A 21,853-nucleotide genomic window follows, 5' to 3' on the forward strand; every position below is an offset into this window, starting at 1 on the left:
TCTGAAGTCACTTGCAAGAACCACCTCATTTTGTGTAAATGGCTGCTGTGCTACAGCTGCGGCCCAATTTTAGAACAATGGTCTGCTTCCACAATGGGCAGGTCAAGATCTACATCAACATAATTATCAAAAAAAAAATAGTATTTTCACCTGGATTTGCAACTCATTTGTCCAGGAGCTAATTACCATGCTAGCTTTCAGCTTAAGAGGGGAAGGAAGGCTAGCATAATGTGTTTCCATTATGGGAAGAGCTAGATTTACAGAGGGGACGGAAACTGTGCCCGTTGGTAACATACATTCATTAGTGACAATGCTGGCTTCTAAAATGGTATCTGTGTGGGGAACTGACTAAATCATTCCTGTGCTGGTCAGGTAGGAGCTGAACAAGTTTAAAAGAAGCTTCCCTCTTCGTGCATGCTATGAATATTAAGGTAAGCTGTAAACACAATTTTCTCTTCCACATACACGTCAAATGCAGCTACACTAGACATTTGCTCTGTAAATTCAAGTGCTGCTTTATTTACTTATTTTACCTATTTAGAACAATTTCCATATGGTGACATACCTTTAAAGAAACTCATGACTCAGAAATACTTGTTGATGTAGTCAAACAACATCTATTGACATGAGTCACTGAAGTTAAATAATTGTCATTGAAAATGAGACAAAACAAAAGGCAAATATATATGTATCTCCAGCAGAATGATAGTGATCATCACCATTTGATCAATCTTCCCTGTGAGTTATATCTGCAAGTTACTTTGAGGTAGCACTAGAAAGAAGCTGTTGGTCCAAGAGCATCCCTGCAAAAAGAAACATTGACGGCTTAAGTACCATTTAACCTTTTTGAACACTTTTCAGTCTTCACTGGTTTTTAGCCTGTTTTTTTCTCCCTGTTCACTGACTGCAGGATCATTAGCCCCTCAAACCATGGTACTAAAGCTTTTCTGTTCAGACAAGTGGAAAACAAAAACATTACTCTTCTTCAAGAAATAAGTGGGTTTCAGGTAAAGGCACTATCTATCACAGCTAGGTACATGAGTCTACACAAATGAAGAGTTTATAAAACCAATACTAGATATTCTTCAAAAAAACCTCTTCAGAGTTAAACAGCCCCACGACATTTCATCTGGGTAAAACAGACAAAACACAACCAAAGTGAAACAGTGTGGTGTTGAAAACATTGCTCCCAATACATTTTTTTTAATGTTTCTACTGCAATCAGCTCTTTGTAGAATTGAGAGCAGGCATCTGTATGATGAACATGTTCAGGTCTTTGTGTAAGCTCATTAATTCAGGCAGTAGCTGGAAGCTACAGACCAGTGCTGGAAGTTTCCTCAGTTAAAAGTCTCAGCAATGAATGCCAGCAGATCTGATGCGCTCACTTTTTCTCAAATTTGTGCTTACACCAATACAGAAGCCTTTTCAGTGTGCATTTACAGTAAAGAAGTGTGCTGCACACAGTATCTTGATCCCATATATACACTCCTAACTGGTAAGCAGCATAGACTAGAAAGGCTCACGAGACAGAAAACAAAGAGAGCTATTTAAAACACTATCACACAGGTTGCAACCAGCAGACGTCCCCTTCACCTCACTTTTCTTCTGTGCAGACTAAAGAAAATATATTCCCCAACATTTCTCAGGTTTGCACAACTAATGGCCCAAACAACCTCTTTCACTACATTTCAAAAACAGTATTTTCACTATAGGGGTACTTCACAGGCCAGAACAGAAGGTGCATATCTGACAACAGTCTACTGCAGAGCGTGGAGACCTTGCTAAGATGTAAAATCTGCATAAATATGGTGACTACAGACTCTGAGGTTTATGTGCTGTGGTGATACAGTGCTGATCAAAGTGACATCACACAACTACATGGGCTCCTTATTACATAATCCACACATGGATCAACCTCCCAAAAGCTAAAAAAAAAAAAAAAAAAATCAGTAGATACTCTATAGTATTTCTACCAAGCCAACATGCACCCTTAGTATCTGATAACACAATGAAAGGTTTCCACAAATTACTTGCTGCAAGTGAAGTACGGTGTTAGGTAATGCTATGCAAAGCAGGATATGCACTTCAAAGCAGGAAGCTGCCAGGTCTCTGCCTGGGTTATAATCTTCAGCTTGTGATGACGGTGCTCGCTAGATACAAAATCCTTTGCCTAGCAACTGGTCTGTACTACCAAGCTCAAGCACCACTGTGCACTACAACTGAAGTGACATCAAATCCAGCATGGTTTTCAAAGTTTAACAACCCCACAAGCAAATTCTAGGGGCCTGCATCAACGATCTTGAGCTTCCTCCCTTCTGCAATCCTGTGAAACAATTCTATACAGACACGCGATTCCCTTCCCCATCCAGATTCTCTTTGCTTCATTTATTCCACTTTCTGTCACATTCTCACTATTAATTTCCCTACTGTGACCCTCCAAAGACTGACCAGCTCACACCAGAGAAACATTCATGTACAAAATCCCAGCTTTCAGCCATTTTGCAACTAGTTCTCACCAAAGACTGCGATAGTAATCTCCCTGCCTAAATGAAGGACTTTTGTTTTCTCTTTCTACATACATAATGCACAAAATTTATGAAGAATGAAACTCCTATATCACACCAAAAGACTTTTCTAGTTTAGACCACCTGTATTTCATGGGTGGGACTTTAAAAAAAATCCCAGCTGAAATTAAACTGTGAAAAGAGGGAGATTCTGGTGACCAGGTAGAAGGGACATGCTGTGCAAAGTCATCACTCTGCAATGCAGTACGAGTTTCACATTTAGGAACAGCATATAGGTTATGACCACCACTTCAATGTAATTAAGTCATTAAAGAAAAAAAACCCTGCTATCCTAGCAATTATTGTTTAGACTGCTCCCAAAACACACATCAGTACCAAAACACCTGGAGTACCTTTCACGTGTATTAGCTACATGATAATTTCTGCCTTTTTCTCTTCAGGAAGTACTTTTGTTTCCAGCCTGAATTTATTTAATTGTGTACATTAAGTAGTAACAGGAGCTTAAATTGACCCTATGACTGGAAAATACTTTATACACTTTTAGCTAAGAACAGTTTAGAGGAAGCCACTCAGAAGTTGCTATCTTAAAGCAGAACTTTCTTCATTGCCATCTCCCCTAACCTCTTTTGACTTGAATACTGAGAACTGTCATCCTAAAGTGTTATAAACCTTGTCACTAAGAAACATCTGAGCAGGAAGACTGAACAAATAACATATGTTTAGGATAGGGTGCAACTTAGTTGAAGAGGATACTGGGATACTTTAATTCCTGATGGGTTTTTCTTCCTTCCTTGAACCACAGGGTTTTCTCCAATTTTTATGGATAAGAACACGTATTATATTACACCAGTTTCTTTGCTGTAAAAGGTCAGATGAGAAGACTAACAAGAAGGGTACAAATAAAACTATCAGTAGGTATCATCCTTAGTCTTTGGAATGTTTGCAGCAACAGCAGCTCTGAGTTTACCCTTCTGTATGTCAAAACCGTACAGCATGTTAAGATTAATCTTACACCTTGTAAGATTGCCTGGGTATCTTGGAAGTATGTGAGAGCTGGTTCTTGCTAGTGCTGATGCCCATACCAAAGACAAGTGAAATACCTCTACTGCCTCCAGTTAAACTCCACAAGCCAGAAGGAGGAGGTGTTTTGCATATATAAGTAAAATCCCTTGCTGGCCAGTTTGCAGAAACAAAATTTTATTTACACAGGCAAGTCTATCTTTAGACCCCATTGAACTCTTTACATTTCTAGAATATTTACATGATTTCAAGATGCTCCAAGTGATGAACAAAACAAAACAAAAAAAGATTACAGAAACTGCCAAAAGCATAGCAAAAAAAACCCCAACCTATCATTGTGCTTTAAAACTTATGATCTAGAGTAATGTAGAAGAAATGTAATTTTAGCACCTTGGTCATAACGGTCATGCTATATAAGACACTTAAATAGCAGAGGGGATGTCAGAAGTGACCGTATCCAGAGGTTGCCAGTGACAATTCATGAGGGCATCATAGAGTTCTTCACTTGTCTCCATAAATTGTCTGTTCATTTCGTCAACATCTAAGTACAGCTGTGGATCTGAAAATAAAAGCCTGGTAATTACAAGTGTCAGAACATGGGAGACCTGCACACAAAAACCTGAAGTAAATGCCTAACAAAGTGTACTTTAGGTAAATTTAATGATTTAATTAACTTAATAATACACCTAGTAAGATGTTTACTCACCTAGAATTTTAACAAAGCTAACAAGTCCAGCTTCTTTTGGAATTAGTGTAGTCAAATGCTAGGACTGGTATTTCCACATGAAGCAGAGATTTTGGGATAATTAAAAATTTTGGACACTATTACAAGATGTCTCTACTAATAAGCTTAACATACAATAATCTTAGCAGAATCAATACAAAGATATAGTACCTTCTCCAACAGACCATTCCAGAAGGAGAAGGAAGGCAAAGTTACAAGAACCTACTGCAAAGCTTTAAAATTCTACTTCATCTTAGCTATAACCCATTCTTTATCCAATAGTCACTGGCTTGTATTGTTAAAGGGCAGAAATATGGCTAAATTCAACCTGCAGTGATAGAATTATCATTACCTTCAGTTATTAGGTCATCATTGATTTCAGTCATAGCTGAAGCTTCCTAAAAAAAAAAAGAAAGTATTCATAGTCAGTTTCAGAAAGCATCACAAACCCAAAATAATTTTATGCTCCCTAATATTCGCCTCCTCCCACAACTATAAAATAAGCAGGAGCAGGTGGTGTTTGTTGGGGAGGGGTTTCTTGTGGGGTGTTTGTTATTTTTTAATGCTTTGGTTGGGTTTTTTAAGAAAACCACAGTATAGTTCCACTTAAAATGCACTTTTGGAAGGTGTAATTGATCAACTGACTGACCTAGATATGATCATCTTACAACAACTCTTTATTTTGTTTTAAGCAAAGTATTATCAGAAAAACAGGGTGAGAGAAACAATGCAAAAACTTGCTGTTGGAACTGTTATTTGACATACATGAACAAATACTACTGCATAAATATCTAATTCTACAGATGCACGCAAGCACTTAAATCCAAAATTCTCAACATAACCTTCACACTTATCTGACTACATGATTCCAGTTTTAGGACTTTTTTCCTCTGATTTACACAACCCATATGACACGTTAATTATGTTGGGGTTTTTAAAATTAATTGTGTAGCATCTTTACCTCAAAAACAGCTGGAGCCATAACAGCATCTCCTAAAGAGCAGTCTCCAACAGCTTGCATGCTATCATAGGGAGTATAGGAGCTGTAGTTGTAGTCAGCATAAGGATCGTAATTCCACTGTGAATAGTAGTTCTGATAATCTTGATAATAATCATTATAGTTGTATGACTGGTACCGCTGGAATTCTGCTTTCAGTCTGAAATATGAGAAGGTATATACAGTTAAGAGTTTGAGGACAAACAACTGTCAATCCAGTGCTGAAGTTAAACAATTTCACACACTTCCAAATTTATGAGGAAACTTGCCTAAATAGTTACCAAAGATTTATGTCACAGCACAATAACTCATGTTTATGAGGAGAGCAAATGTTCACCTTCACCAACACCAAAAGTAATTACTTCTATGGATTAAGTTGAGTTACACTTATCTATATTAAGTTTGAATATTTTTGGTATTGTTTAAGCAACCTACTGATAAAAAAAATTAAGATCAGAGACCCTTACCAAGCACTACTTTCTTAAAGGCACTTGAAATGTTTAATTAGTCCTTCCATCTTTTGTTTTGTTAACACTAAATCTTGCTATTTCCAGAAACACAGGGTAAAGTCAGATTATCTGTTTCAGAGGAGCATCTGACACTGCCTGTCAATTTACCATGTCTACTTTCACCTTCTCAAGTTTTGGTCCATGAACAGCTGCCAAAGCTTAGCTGTCAGGTGAAGTCAGCACTGCCGTTATCCAGAATGAAGCCAAAGCAGCAGGAAAATTACAAAACTTATTAGTTATGAAGACCAAAGGGCCAGGTGATTAGATTTCACTGCTTTCCCTCTCCTGAGGAGATTTCTCCCAGGGGCAACTTCAAGTTGACTAACGACAAGTATCAACAAACGAGAACAGTCTGTTCTAAAACAGAGATATATCACATGAAAAACATTGGGATAAATCAGCTACACATTCCAAGAAATCCCCTATGCTGAGACATTTCCTCACTGATTACATACAAGCAGACCTCCTGTGTTTGCAGTGTCCAACATCTCTATCTCCATTTCGCTACAGAAAATTCAGATTGGGGCTTTTTGCCAAGACCACAAACTGAAGGAGCTCAGAAATAATTTCCAGTGTCAGTGACTTAATGACAAACTACTCTGATGGCTGGATTTTTGGATGCTGTGAGAACGTAGTACTCAGCCACTCAGAAATGGGTGTAGATTAGAGCTGTGTATTTCAATACTCACACTACATTTCCACTTCATTACTGTGAAGCTACACACACATTCTAATAAATAGGTATTTTATTGTCTTACTACTGTAGTAAATAAATAATGCTTCATAATGTCTCAGTCTTTTGCTTCCAACTTCTCTCCTACGTCTATCTCTGTAGGAAAGAAACATCTAAAAATACTGCTGACATTCTTCTGGATAGCAGAAGTGAGGAAACTTTCTTTGGGACCTCATTTTCAGAGCAAGTTAGTGAAAGCAAATCTGGACAGTGCTTTCTTCAGAAAGGGCACTTCTGTTCCAAAGCAATGAGGCAACATTGGCAAAATTATCCAGGGAAGAGAAGCAGGAGCTGTTATTTTTAGCCTTCTAACAGAACACACAAGCTAACCTCATCAATATATACTGAAATTGTTTCAGACAGCTCTATTTTTGTCTGTATTTTGGATCACAGTTCATCAAATTTGGTACCAAGTCTCTAACTGGATTGTCTTGAATAACTGACAGAGAACTGAGCTGGCAGGAAAAAACCCTCTCAAACCCAATCAACTTTCAATTTCCTGCTGCCCTAATCACTTGAGGAGCAAAGAGTAGTATTCTCAACAAACTATTCAAGCAACATCTCCTTTGGCTTTTTCCCCTCTATATTCTGTGTTTTTCCACTAATGAGAGCCTTCCTCTGCCAGCCTACTTTAAAACTATCAATGTGCTACCTTGTCTAAGCCAAGGCAAAAGGCCTAGAAGATCTTCCTAGCATAAAAATAAACACTTGTTGTCCCTTCTACCTTCTTCAGGCCCAAACATGAAACACTTACAAATACATACAGCTTCACTACTACATAAGCATTAAGGCTGGTCACAACAGCAGCTAAGCCCAAGTTATAAAATCTGGCTAGACTTAAGAGCTGGATTTCCCCAGCAATCCTCAAAGAGGCTGATGGACCCAGGTAGTCAAAACACAATGCTTCTTGATTTTGATTTTGCATCCTGTACAGCCATTATAACAAGGGCCACAGTCTTTACAAACGCAGAGCTAAAAGAATCCAATTATTCAGAATTACTTTATCAATGCACAACTCATTTGTTACCTTTTAGAAATTCCTATGCTCAGCCGGATTCGTTTTCCCCCCAGACCTGGTGCATTCTGGCAGTCTTGCAGTGCCCTCATCTGATCACCTTGCTCACCAAATCTGACAAAGGCATACCCTCTACAATTTTCAAAAGGGAGAAAACAAATTCTAGTATTCATAACAGTTACAAAGCCAATTAATTCAATTTCTGTCTTCACGAAAACAGTAGCTACTACAGCTTCTATTACCTAAGCAACCTCTCTGGCATGTGCGCATGCACAGAAGATGCTTTCACAAAATTAAAAACTTGGGCCAGAAGCAAAAAGCTTTGTTGATAGCATTAAGATGCAACTTGCTGAAAGCCAGCAAAACAATACATGTTAACTGCTATCCGTGTAAGTAACCAGATTATATACTTCTGCACTTACAGCAGTTCAGTATATTCAATGTATCAGTATTAACCCATTCCTACTGCTCTACAGCTCTAACATTCTTTCTAAATTTACTCTCTCAGACTTATTTTTTTTTTTTTTTTTCTTAAATTAGTATTACACCCAGTGGTTTCTGAAAATTCAGCAAATTCACTTATCCCTGCTTCACTCTCTGCCTGGTCAGTGTAACTTCTACTAAGCTTTATTTACTAATACAAGTACTTCCATTTCCCAACCCCCTAAGATTTGCTAGGCCTTACACTTCCCTTCCACGTGTAAAAAGGGAATTATTTTGTCATCAGTACTGCACTAAGTGGACACACTGCTGTAGGTAAGCACAGATGTCCATGCAGAGCTCTCCTTTCTCCCACCATCTAACTGCTTTCATGTGGATATGCTTTTGGCTGAATTGAATCTTAACACATTAGTTAGCTAAAACTAACCATAAAGCTTCAGAACCCCAAGGATCTATGTTGTTAAAAATAAGCCAGAGAATAATCTCTCTTCCTGCCTCTGAAGAAAATTCAAAACCAGTTCAAATATAAGTTCTCATATATTACTTACAGCAACACACACACTGACAGCATTAACACATTTTCACAGGCATTACCTGGAATATCCCAGCAGGTCTGTTGCTATTTTGCAGTCAATACATGAAGGGTACCTCTTTAGGAAATAGTCATAGAGCTGAAAATCATCTACTTCTGGAGTCAGCTCCCCAACAAATATTGAATAATCCGGTCTTTAAAAAGATAAGAGGACCACCATTAAGACTGAGAATAATACAGTTCACGTCAGTATTGAAGCCCCTAACATACAAGCAAGTAGTTATCACTGGACAAATAAGGAGACAAAATAGAAAGAGTATTAACTGCAAAACTCTGCTAAGCACTGTACAGAACTGCAATGCCATCACTCCAGCACGTTCTTAATTTCTGAGTCCATTCTACCACTTTTGCAAGCATTTCAATAAAGACTCAGATCTATTAAAGAATCTCTTAGAAGTTGGTTTTAGAAACTATTATTTGCTGTCTGAAGGGCAGGACACCCAAAAACACCAAGAAAAAATATTAAGTTACAGCCAGAATTCAAAGACAGCTAAGACTATTTTGACACCACATCTCAAGCAATTATGAAAAAGACAAGCCAGGAAAAAATCGTTATTCAAATGGCAATTCAATTCCATAAGCAATACTTAGTGTATAGACACCAGATGTGCCATTTCAGTATTTTTTAAATAACTGATGACATTCACTAGTCATTAGCAATTTCAACAGATAAAGGGTCAGAGCTGCTCCTTTCTAAAGGTCTTTACCTGGTTGTGTTAGTACTGCTAGGGACAAACTCTATTCTTCCTGGTTTTATTTTGTTCTTTTTCTTCCGCTTCTTCTGTGGTGTTCTCCACCAGCTGTAGGCCTGGAGACATTCTCTTTTTTTTGCCATCAAGTCCTGTAGGGAGAAAAAAAACCACCTTTATAGTATTTAGCCTCATTTACATTCCTCCCTCCCACTCCCCATCACCACAGGTGATTTCCCCATATTCACCTTGCCCTTGAAAGAAGCCTGGGGTCCCATTTCTCCCTCCGCCTCCCATGAGGGAAAGCAGCCTCTGGGGAAAACGCCTGGCAAAAATAACAGAGCCAAAGGATTGTATGAACAGCCATATTCCCCTGACTTGTCAAGCTGGCTAATGGATTGACAGCTTCCTCTGGGAATTAGGGACAAACCAGATAGCCTTTTGCTGCTGGCCAATCTTAAATGTTAATTAGCTTCAGGACTGGACTGTGTTCCGCTTGAGCTCCAGGATGCAAAAAACCCTGCCGCAGCACAATCTGCATGATGAAGAGGCAGGGAAATTGTCACTCTTGCCTAGAAGGAATCTCCACTGTCCCTATCTCCCCTCACTCAGGAATTCTTCTGTGAGATGCCTCTCTTCACTACCCAGCAGCGAGTCACTCTCCCAGGCCAGGAACAACAACAAGAGGCCGATTAATGGAATTTAAGGAGAAAGCAGACCAGGAACAGGCACTAGCTCGGCTGAGGGAAAACTCAAACCCAGATGCAGGGCCAGGAAGAAAGAGGCAGAAAAAGTGCCTCTTAGGGAATTAAAAAAAAAAAAAAGGAAAATTTAATAAAAAAGAAAAAAAAACTACTAAAGCCCCAGAAACCACAGCTCAAAAAGGAAGTGAGTGGGGCAACTACACAAAAGAGGAGGGGAAACAGCTTTGTTAACACCAGTTGCCTCCTTCAGTGAAGATTCTGAAGAACAAGGACTTCCAAAAATAAGAATGATGTTCCATAGCATTTACTTACGCAGGCTTTAATGCTCTTCCTCTATAACATCTCCACATGTATCTTACACAGAAAGTGTTATGCGCAAGATCCTTCAGAAGAACTTGCGCTCAAATAATGCAAACTGCAAAGCTTAGCGTAATGCCCCCCAACCTGCTTGAGTCGACACAATTAAGTGTCCTGAGGACAGCCACCAATTACCACACTGCCGGAAGAAATCTTAGGACAGAAAGAACATCCAACTCAGAGCAAGCTAGCTATATCAGCTTTACATTTATTAGGAATTCTGAGTATGGTTGTGGAATCCATTTAGGCACTGCATGCCTGTATTTCTGACTAAATGATCTTACCTGGCTTGCCATGGTTCAAACTGTCTTCTGTCTTTCTCGAACAGTAAAACTGCACAGGTTCAATTTATTACACTCCTTCAGCTGAAAAAAATGTGGGGGGAGAAAAAGAAGATGAAGGATTTTATCCTCAATATTAATTCCTTTCAAATATGCTCAACCCACCATATGCTTTAATGTTATTAATTCAGGACTTCAAAAATTAAGTTCCAACTTGTCACTGCTAAAACATCGGAGATAAAAAGGATGTATGGCCAACAGGATTATCATTAGATCTAATATTCACTGTTCTAAACTGTAACAAACCACAAAGTTTTCCCACTGTCTAGACCACTAGAAAATTCTAGAGATCTTTTAAGTCCCCTATACCTCACCTTTAATTCTGAAATACCTACATATAATAACCCAACCATCCAGAAGATCCTAAAATAGTTAAAAGCAAGGCAAAAGACAGAGGTTTCATCACATTTTGTACAACCTCCCCGGTTTCTTCCCCTTTTAGCCAAATTTAAATTTACTTGTACCACAAACTACGCAGCTGAAAACAAGCAGTGGTACTTCCTGTGTGCTAAAGGATATGAGAAATACAAGCAGGATGAGGGCACAGCACAAGCAAATGTGATCTTTCGCCGCACCTTTTCTCCTCCCTCTCACTTTCTCCACATACACACTTCACTCATTACCATCAAAACCAAAACCAGAAAGTAACATTGTACTGCCATCGCTAAACCAGTGGCCACATTTTCCCGAAGAGTTATGTATCTTTGTTGATCCCAATATTGTTTTTCATAGGCTTTTTGCCCTAGTCATCCAACAAATATATATCAGTGCAAAAACCAATTTCATTTACAAAATACTCCGCATTTACTTTCACACACAGCGTTCTTCACCCCTACCGATTTTTTACATCTGATGTAACTCCTGTGCAGATACTCGACGGCCATAGCTCTAGTTCACATTTCCACACAAGAATTTATGTCATGTTTTAGATCTTGGCTGATTAAATCCACAGCCACATAATGCAATAAACACAGAGCATCTACAATGCCTTCGAGGCTTGCCTGCAGAGTGGAGCAGTTCAGAGCACTACTTCTGAAAATGCATCAGACTAACTTGACACAGGAGAGCCATAAACCATAATTAGAGCATCCACCCATGGATGCAGATTCAGAACAACTACAGACTTCATCCCCACAGCCACTGTGAAGCCAAGAAAAGAGTCAAGTAGAAACAGGCCTAAAATACTAGCAAGGTTTGGGTATGCTACACTAAGCACATGCTAACTGAAAGTGTGTTCATATCAGCAGCAAAGTCTTCCTGTTAAGGGTGGTCATTATTAATGCAAATATCCACATAACAACGTTCCTGTAACATCAGTTTTCAAGAAAAATAACCATGAGTTCCTCCATGTTCTCAGCACTGTAATACTGGTTTTTTAATTCACAACTGCGCAGTAACTTTTTTTAAACTTACCACTTTTAACTTGTGCAGACCTAATGGAAGATGGCACACACGACAGAGCGCTCTTGTTGCAAGAGGCTATCGGGAGGGAAGTGATACAACTGCTTCTTGGTAGGTTATCACCAGCTTTTACACAAAACCGCTTTTGTATGCCTCCCTGTCCAATGTTCACCTTTTCACTAGAAAACAAGAACATTTTAAAAGCAGTTAAAACAGCATGCACTAATATAATACATTTTCTTACATTTGCTTTAACTATATCCACAGTCACGAGCTTTCATTTAATTAGTGGGGCAGCTTCAACCTCCAGAATTCAAACACATCTTTAACTAGATTACACACACACCGCAGCCTTTTTTTATTTTAGTCCACTTTCTTGCATTACTGCGGCCATACGGGCAAAAAGGTGGGCGAAGCTGTTCACGGCCTGAATCGCCGGCGCAAACACCGCTGACGCAGGCAGCGGGCAATCCCCCCTCCCCTTCCTCTGGCACTAATTTCGCTCACACGAGGCGCTGGGGCAGGGCACGGGGATGAGGGAGCCTCCCAGAGCTCTTGGGGCCGGCGCAGTGACCCCGGCCGAGCCCAGGCCCGAGCCGTGACGCATTTCTCTAACCGAGCCACTCGGCACGACGGGAAGAGCCCGGCCACAAGTGCGCCCCGCCCGGCCGCAGCCCTCCTCAAGCGGCCACACTGGCGCCGGGGCCGCGCTTCCTGCTTATTGTACCACGCGATAAGAAATTAAGTAATGAAAAAATATAAAACGACCCGACGAAATAGCAGTAACAGCCGGCGGGGCCCGGGGTTAGGGAGGGGCTGGTTCTCTGCTGCCTCGGCACAAGCGCCGCCGGGGCCTCCTCGCCCCGCGCGCCCTGAGGGAGGCGGGGGCCCCGCGGCACCGGGGAGGGGAAAGGGCCGAACATCCCAGCCCACCCCATTGCGCCTCGTTCCCAATAGATCGGTTCGCGCCCCTTTTCACTGCTAGCAGCCCCCGATCCCGACCGCCGCTCCCCCTCCCCCCCTCGCGATCCCGGCACTAACGCCTCTCGTCCTCCCCGCCGCCATCACCGCCAGCGCCGCTTCCGCCCCGCGAGGCCCCTCCTGCGCGGGCTGCCCCGCGCGCAGCCTGACCCCTCGCCGCTACCTCCGGTGCTTCCCGCTCCGCGGCGGCTCCCACGGGATTCTCCTCACCCGCAGGGAGCGAGCGCTGCAGGACGCCACGCGCGGAGCCAGCGCGGAGCGGCGCAGGCAGCGCGGCGGACGGGCGGCCGGCGGAAGAGCCGGCGGGAGCCCCGGGGCGGCGCCGTGCGGTGGCGGATGGAGCTGGTGGCGGGGTGCTACGAGCAGGTGCTGCTGGGGTTCGCCACGCGGCCCGGCCAGGTAACGGGAGTTGGGGGCGTGGAGGGGAGGGAAGAAGCACAGAACGACCTGGGTTGGAAGGGACCTTGGAGGCCATCTCGTTCCAACCCCCTGCCATGGGCAGGGACATCTTCCACGAGACCAGCGCGTTCGGAGCCCCATCCAGCCCGGGCTCGAACGCCTCCAGGGAGGTGTGTGGGGGAAATGCCCCGCCCGCCCCTCTGGAAACGCGCCCCTCCGCACTCACCGTCTCGTCCGTCCGCAGCCGCGGTTCCGGGCACGGCCGGGGCTCTTAAAGCGCGTTGCGGGGGCGGGGCGGCCTCTCCGCGGCCTCTCCGCGGCCTCTGCCGTCAGACTCGGCCCCCTCGCTGGCCGAAGGGCGCCCGGGAGCGGCGGAGTGTCCGGGCAGCCACGTGCGTGCGGGGTCGCTCCTCCCGACGCGGTGCGCAGGATGGATGGGACGTGGGCTGGGGGCAGGTGGAAGGCGTGTCTCCAGCCTGCCGTGATGGAAAACGAGAGAATCCGCCTCTCTTGCTCTTCGGATTTATGTCTGTGCAGAGACAGCTTCGTCTAGGCACAGCACTGATTCCAAGGGGCGGTTTGCACGCTTAAATCCTTTGGACTAATCTCCTAACAGCACATTAACTCAGTAAGATCCCATTATGCTTACAGCTAAGTATAATTCCTCCTCCTGTACTCGAGGTGCGGCCTCACCTCGAGTGCTGTGTTCAGTTCTGGGCCCCACAATTCAGAAAAGACATTGAGATGCTGGAGCAAGTCCAGAGAAAGGCAGTGGAGCTGCTGAAGGGTCTGGAGCACAAGTCCAATGAGGAGTGACTGAGGGAGCTGGGGTTGTTTAGTCTGGAGAAAAGGAGGCTCAGGGGGAACCTTATCATTCTCTACAACTGCGTGAAAGGAGGCTGTAGCCAGGTGAGGGTTGGCCTCTTCTCTGAGGTAGCCAGTGACAGGGCAAGAGGACATGCCCTCACACTGTATCAGCGGATGTTTAGGTTGGACATTAGGAAGAATTTCTTCATAGAAAGGGTGATTAGACGTTGGAATGCACTGCCCAGGGAGGTGGTGGAGTCACCATCCATGGAGGTGTTTAAAGAAAGCCTGGAGGTGCCACTCAGTGCCATGCTCTGGTTGACAAGGTAATGGGTTGGACATGATGATCCCAGAGGTCTTTTCCAACCTATTTGATTCTGTGATTCTGATTTTTACACATACACTTTTTCAGCTTTTGCTTTTAAAAAATAAAATTACAGACAATGAAGTGCAAGCTTTCTGTGGTAAGCTGGAGAAAGACCTGCTTGTTTTGCATTTCATTTACAGTCGTGGACAGTCGTCCCTGATTTTACACATCATGCCCACACTGCCTCGTTGTCAGCAGTAGCAGTGAATAACAGATATGTGGTCACTGGGAGCAGAGATGAGACAATCCAAATCTATGACATGAAAAAGAAGATTGAGCATGGGGCGCTGCTACAGCACAATGGTAAGGGAGCATTTCTTTATAAAAAAACCTTAATGATAAAAAATTGTGGCTGAAAAATTGTTCCTTGCTAGAAGAAGAAAACTGATTTTTCTTTTTTTTAATAAGACTGTAGTAGTGATGGTGTTGCAGCCATGATGGTGTGATAGAAGGTAAAAACAATTATTCTGGTATTAGCTCCCAAATGCTGCTGCTGCTTTAAATTATTTGTAGTTTTGACTGGTCAAGAAGTTATGAGCCACAAATGGCTTATGTGCCATTTTTCTTCTATCAGGACGGTTTATCTAGACCATGCCTACTCCCAGCTACTGTCTTTCCTGGTCACAAGTGCACATGAGCCACACAAAAGAGAGTTTGTGTGTGAGAGCAGGCTGCTGCTGCCAGAGGAGTTAACCTGGTATATTTCCCACTGTATGTGCTACCTGAATTACAACTGCAAAGTACATGATGGAGTCACAGAACACCTTGGGTTGGAGAGGATCTTTTAAATGTCCTCTAGTCCAACCCCACTGCAGTGAGCAGGGGCATCTTCAACCAGATCAGGTTACACAGAGTCCCATCCAATTTGGCCTTGAATGTTTCCAAGGACAGGGTATCAACCACATGTCTGGGCAGCTGTTCCAGTGTATCACTGCTGTCCTTGTAAAAGCACTTCTTCCTTACATCTAAATCGACTCTGTTTAGTCTAACAGTCTAAAACCATTACCTTGTCTTATCACAACAGGCCCTGCTAAAAGGTTTGTCCCTGTCTTTCTTCTAAGCCCCCTTCGAGTACTGGAAGGACACAATAACATCTCCCTGCAGCCTCTTCCCATCTGAACAATTCCAATTCTTTCAGCCTTTCTTCTCAGGAGAGGTGTTCCATCTTTCTGGTCTTCTTCATGGCCTTTCTCTGGACTTGCTTCAACAGGTCCACATAATTCTTATGCTGGGGACCTGTTGGAGCTGGATACAGTGTTCCAGGTGGGGTCTCAGAAGAGAAGAGCAAAGGGGCAGAATCCCCTTCTTCCAGCTGCTGCCCACGCTGCCTTTGATGTAGCCCAGGACACATTTGGCTTTCTGGGCTGGAAGCGCACATTTCTGCATCATGTCCAGCCTCTCATCCCTCAGCAAGCCTAAGTCCCTTTCAGCAGAGCTGCCCTCAATCTGTCCATCCCCCAGCCTGTGCTGATACCAGCTTGCCCTGTGCTTTGTGGAACTTTGATGTTCCCATGGCCCACTGTTCATGTCCCTCTGGATGGCATCCCATCCCTCACCACTCACAGAGTTTGCTGTCATCTGTAAACTAGCTGAGGGTGCACCCTTTGTCTCTATCATTGGTGTAGTCATCTGTTGATGGCTGTCCAAAGAAATCTGTTTGGGTCATTTGTATCTCAGTATTGATTAACCAAAAAGATCCAGGAGCTAGGCTGAGCATGGTAGATGCATTTAACTCATGATGTATGTATGTATGATACATCTGGTGATTGTGGGGAAGCAGCACGTGCAGTAAATTCAGCTGTGTGTCAGGAGCAGGGCTTTGACATGGGAGCATTCCTATCCCTGATAGAAGCTCTGCCATCTCTGCCATGGTGTTTGAGTACTGCTGTGACAGAGAACAGACCAGATGGAGTTCAGACATGTGTGGGTAACGGGTGCCTCACAGAACATATCAGACTATTGAATATAGCAAGAAAGTGTGAGGGCTTTTTGGAGAAATACTTAGGAAAATAGATTTTCCAAAGGTTAGGGTAGTAGCTGGCATGCTTTCATGGAAGAAGCTTTTCTGTTAAGTTGTACATTCTCTGTTAATTTGTGTAATAACTGTTTGGTGTGTACAACATTTTTGATTGTATTTCTAGGCACGGTAACTTGTTTGGAGTTCTATGGGACTACACATCTACTGAGTGGGGCTGAAGATGGACTCATTTGTGTTTGGAACACAAAGAGATGGGAATGTCTGAAATCCATTAAGGCACATAAGTAAGTTTCTTAAATCTTCATATTCACGTACATTGTAATGTAAACGTTTCTTGTAAATAATACATGTGACTAATGTTTTGTTTTCACCAGGGGACACGTGACATCTCTTTCTATTCATCCTTCTGGGAAATTAGCTTTGTCAGTTGGAACTGATAAAACATTAAGGTGAGTCAAAACTGGTGAAGGAATGCTGAGAATCACAAGCAACAATTCCATGTTGGGACTAGGCCATGCAACACTGATAAAACATATTTGTTATCAACTGGTTCAAAGATCCATTGGTTTGTCTTCTGAAGTTCTAAGTGCCAGCTGTTCATACCTTTTTGTGAGCTCTGACTCTTCATGAATCACTTGCATATGTATAAATATGTTTGCATTTTGGAACACAATTTGCTTAAATTTTTGACAAGTGCAGGTTGTGTTTAGTGTGATTTTTCACTTGGAGTGTTTCTGTGTTGCTGTAGATACCTGTTTTAGAGATGTAAAATGCTATTTTAATAGCGCAGATTTCTATTGGCCTCCTTTTGGGCTCAGTAATGCAAACGGTGGTTTAGAAAATAAATAACACAAGTTCAACACTATAGTGTGCAAGCAATATATGAACTCATCATTTTCTCTTGCATTAAGAAGGCAGAAAAATGCATTGAGAGGCTTAAAAGCTTCCTTTGGGTGGCTCATGACAGCAGATTGGATTTCAGTTTCGCTGTGCTGTTTTTAACCAGGATGCACATTACCTCTTGTTGTGTTTCAGAACTTGGAATCTTGTTGAAGGACGATCAGCCTTCATCAAAAACCTGAAGCAAAGTGAGTTTATCAATCTAAATCCACTAATTAAGTGCAATTTGATAGTTTTATTTTTCACGTAAAGTTGACTGAATTAATCAAGTCAGTTAATTGCAAACTTTCACAATGTTATTTTTACACATGCAGGCAAGCGTACGTAAGCTCATGTCCTTAATAGTAATCATTTAGCAAAAGGAAAATATAGTACTACTAAAGTAAATTCTTTCCTTTAAATTTGAGCTCAGAGCATTTAAATTAATGTGTTTCAGTTTGTTTTTCTTTACATGATTCTGATAATCAGAAATAAACATTTAAGAGCATAGCTGTTTATTCTCGCTTATTTGATTTTTCACTGAATATTTTCTTAGGTCTAGGTAGAAAACAGTGTCTAGCAGCTTCTAAAGATTCTTACTTTCAGATTCTCTGTTTCATTGTGTACAGATGCACACATAATTAAATGGTCCCCTGATGGAGAGAAGTATGTGACCGTGATAACAAACAAAGTGGATATCTACAGACTTGACACAGCTTCAATCACTGGCACCATTACAACAGAGAAGAGGATTTCTTCACTTAGATTTATTACAGTAAGTACAAAAACGAGAGGTGTTGGAAAATTAACTGGTTTGAAACACATGAAATTAATCACATTTGCATTTCTCTTTCTTCATTCCAAGGATTCTGTCCTTGCCATAGCAGGAGGTGATGAAATTATTAGGTTCTACAGCTGTGACTCTCAAAAATGCCTGTGTGAATTTAAAGCTCATGAAAACAGGTATTCTATATTTGTTGACTATTTAAATATTTATGGCAATGCTGAGTCCTCTCTAAAGTTTTGCAGCTTGTAATGTTCAGCATATTTTGCTTTTGTTTTAGTATAGAAAGTGAATTTATTTATGTGCTAAATTCCAAACAGACTTGTTTGCTTTTTGTATGAGCATAAGTACTGTGCTGTCCATGCATGTTACAAAAACAGTAGGGTACAGAATTAAGAATGTTGCTAAATTTGTGAGAGTGTGTGTGTGTTTGTGTTTAACCAGTCTTTACTGAATCTGACTCTTTAGAATGCTTCAAAACAAACCAGTTTTATTCAGTTCAAACAATAGGAGTGTAATTACATATTCTGGTTTTGAATACCAAATATTTGTCCAAATGTTGCTTTGAATTCATCAAAATACAAAAGCATTAGCAGTAACGTTACTGATGTGTCTAATAGTGTATTCTTTACAGTATTAAAGAGTTCTGAATTGAATCCTAATAAGCCTAGCAAAAGCAAATGGTCCTAATATAAATGACAGCACTCAAAGCAGATCCAAGTTCCTGCCTGTCACTTGGGGGTTTTTTGTTCATACTGATTTTTTAGACTGTTGCCTATTCATCTTTAATTTATCTCAGCTTACTGGTCTGAAGTGAACTGCGATACTATAAGATAAAAATGTATTCTTTTTCACAGAATAAAAGATATTTATAGTTTTGAAAGAGAAGGACAGCATGTCATTGTTACTGCATCCAGTGACGGTTACATTAAAATGTGGAATCTGGATCTTGATAAGGTTGGTGTATTACACTGCTTGTTACATTTAAGAAAATCAACAGAGAACCAGAATTGCAGACAGTCCTGTTGTAAGAATTTGTTTTAAATCATTGAGGAAATTTCATGTGAAATATGGATGTCTTGATCTTCTTCCATGTTATGTTCAGTAGAGATGTATGTCTATGCACATACATTTATGCACTCATATTTTTTCATCTTTGTACCTTTTTTTTTTTTAACAAACTATAAAATCTGATGATATTATGATATTTCATCTCCACTTTTTGTAAAGTTATGCTTCCCATCAGACCTAGCCAGGGTTATGACTATCTAATCAGTTATGTATGTTATGACTATGTAATTTGTTAAGGACTGCTGTGAATTTCTGTAATGTTGATGACTATTGCTACTTTTCTGAAAGCACGAAGTCTGTGGTTTGGGCAAGGGAAGGTGGTTGTTCATGTCAGGGGAGGAACTTATCCTTTGGAAAAATTCAAATACATAAATGTACTGAGTACTTGTATTTCATGTATTTTCAAACAGTTCTGAGTAACACAGTCCAACAAGGAATCATGACTTACCTTTAAAGTTTATTGTGTTTATTGTTTGCTCTTAAAACCAGAAATAGATTTTTACAATTTACTACCCAGTTCCAAAGGATCTACTATATTTTATGATAAGTATCTTGGATAGTTCAAATAATTATTTCTCAACATCTATATGCTTCAAATCTGAATTTGCCTGTTTATAATTTCACCCACTCTGATTATTTTTGTACTTGTAAGTGCAGGAGTGATCTCCCTCTTTCCTCTTCACATTACATTTCTGTTCCCCTTGTACAGAACTGACAGAGTGATCTTTACCTTTCTGTGTAACATCGTACTTATTTCGACCAAATTCCTTTCCCTGCAGGCAAAGTTTTGCATAACTGTGTGGGCTGCTCTGTGCAGCTGTGAGGGGTAGAATATCCTAATACAGTAGTTTCCAGTGGGTTGATGCTGTTAACACTGCCCATGTGTCTGTGACACTTTATCCCCTGATATCTGTAATAGAATATTTGTATTCCAAAAGCTGAGTGATACAATTGCCTAACAATGAAAGTGGGCAGTAAGGTGCTTTCTCACTCCAAATACTTCATTAAATTTAACCAGAAAAAAAATAAGGTTTAAGTGATCTTCTTTTATGTTTTCTTCAGATTAGAGATGGGCCATCTTTACTGTGTGAAGTCAATACCAAAGCTAGGCTGACGTGTCTTGCAGTATGGCTTGACCAAGCTTCAGAAAAGAAAGAAAACTCTGAAAAAACTGCAACACCATCTCAAGGTAACAGAACTTTGTATTTTGAATTGTTAATGTGACTGTGAAATGGAATACACCAAGTGGGAGGCTTCTCCTATATCCATTGGAAAATGTTCTGGTATTTTGAAGAAGTGGGGATATGATGCTGGCAAGTGATACAGATACACTTACCAATCTGATAGTGTCTCAAGCCCATATGTTTGTTGGAAAACATAAGCCTCTTATTGCTTTTATTAAAGTTCTCTTTCTGTTTACTTGAATAACAGGAGGCCACTGCAAAGCTTTTGAGACAGATAAGAAAACAAACAATTGATTGTACTGCTTGTCTTGTTTTCCTATAAACAAAATTAGGCGTGAGGCCACTGTAGCGGGGCAAACTTAAGAAGTCTAGCTCAGATTTGTTTGGGTTTTCTGCTGTTGTTTTCCTGCATTGTGATCTATTTACATACTTGATCTTCATGTGTTTTAATTTCACAGGCAAAACTAGCATAAATGGCACTTTACACTGTAAAATAAAAAGCTATTTATAACCCTTTTTTAAAAATGAGATACAAATAAGTCTCTGTGTCATTTAGACTACAAGGACTGGACATAAAGGTCAGTGTGAATAATTCCTTGCTTTTTTTTTCAGAAACAGAAGATGAAAAATCATCAACAGCCAGGATAAACAAAGATTTTTGGACTACTAAAAGGGTTAAAATAGCAAAAAGAAAGAGAAAAATTATTCCAGATAAACAAAAGCTGGAAGCTCCAGTGCAAAAGAAGAAAAAGAAAAAGACACAGAATAGTTCGGCATGAAGGCAGCTATTTTTTCTGTATAAAAAGTAAATGGTGGTGTTGCCCTAGTTTTTATAAGAATCTAAACCCTAACAGAACATGTACCTCTGATCCAATGTATTGTTTAAAAATAATTAATGTTCTTACCCTAATAAACTGACTGATCATTCTGGGAACTTTCCCTAAGTGAACAAAGCAAAAATAAATTCATAATATGCAATGTTTATATTTTTCTATTCACAATACCATACACTTTTTAACTGGCTCTGAAAAAGCCAGCTAAAATAATAAAAATAGCTTCATCTGTCTCAGTTACATTGTTGTTTCACTTAAATGCATATTAAAAACATGTACACTTTTTAGTGTTAAAAATGTTACTGTTCATTTAACTCAAGGTATAGTCTGCCTTTGTCCTGCATTTCTTTTCCTACTGTAAGAAAAAATATGTTAAAATTATGTAAAATATGATGATCACATCCCATTCTTACAGTTACGGAAAACTGTAATTTCTGATTTTTGACATGGACTTATACATGGACTTTATAAGCACAATGTTTGGCTTTTTTTACTGTGGTCATACTTAAATATATTTATTTT

General features: G+C 40.7%; 2 protein-coding genes across 9 annotated transcripts; one reads left to right on the forward strand and one right to left on the reverse strand.

The window, feature by feature from the left end:
* Positions 1-490: 490 nt before the first annotated feature.
* Positions 491-14,052, reverse strand: LOC121340462 (tRNA selenocysteine 1-associated protein 1-like). Of its 8 annotated transcripts, XM_041413237.1 has the most exons (11): positions 13,655-14,050; positions 12,061-12,227; positions 10,591-10,671; positions 9,494-9,570; positions 9,264-9,397; positions 8,559-8,690; positions 7,536-7,655; positions 5,231-5,426; positions 4,622-4,667; positions 3,936-4,104; positions 491-803 (listed from the first exon to the last, which is right to left on the reverse strand). In XM_041413237.1, exons 4-10 carry the CDS (start codon positions 9,521-9,523, stop codon positions 3,968-3,970), a joined length of 795 nt encoding a protein of 264 aa, XP_041269171.1. In that variant the 5' UTR covers positions 9,524-9,570; positions 10,591-10,671; positions 12,061-12,227; positions 13,655-14,050; the 3' UTR covers positions 491-803; positions 3,936-3,967. The 8 variants fall into 8 exon arrangements, with proteins under 8 accessions (XP_041269171.1, XP_041269170.1, XP_041269173.1 ...); XM_041413236.1 differs by having other exon boundaries at positions 491-4,104; positions 13,655-14,049; XM_041413239.1 differs by lacking the exon at positions 13,655-14,050 and adding an exon at positions 13,193-13,319 and having other exon boundaries at positions 491-4,104.
* PAK1IP1 (PAK1 interacting protein 1) lies at positions 12,084-21,563 on the forward strand. The gene is given in 12 exon segments (XM_041413139.1): positions 12,084-12,140; positions 12,858-13,058; positions 13,060-13,428; positions 14,743-14,905; positions 16,744-16,864; positions 16,955-17,029; positions 17,616-17,668; positions 18,089-18,234; positions 18,325-18,422; positions 19,101-19,200; positions 20,377-20,503; positions 21,111-21,563. Coding segments are annotated over 12 exon segments (1,677 nt in total). The 3' UTR covers positions 21,278-21,563.
* The last annotated feature ends 290 nt before the right edge of the window (positions 21,564-21,853 follow it).

This window comes from Onychostruthus taczanowskii, unplaced genomic scaffold (genome assembly GCF_017590055.1).
Source record: "Onychostruthus taczanowskii isolate IOZ18803 unplaced genomic scaffold, ASM1759005v1 scaffold40, whole genome shotgun sequence".
In the NCBI taxonomy this organism is placed as follows: domain Eukaryota; kingdom Metazoa; phylum Chordata; class Aves; order Passeriformes; family Passeridae; genus Onychostruthus; species Onychostruthus taczanowskii.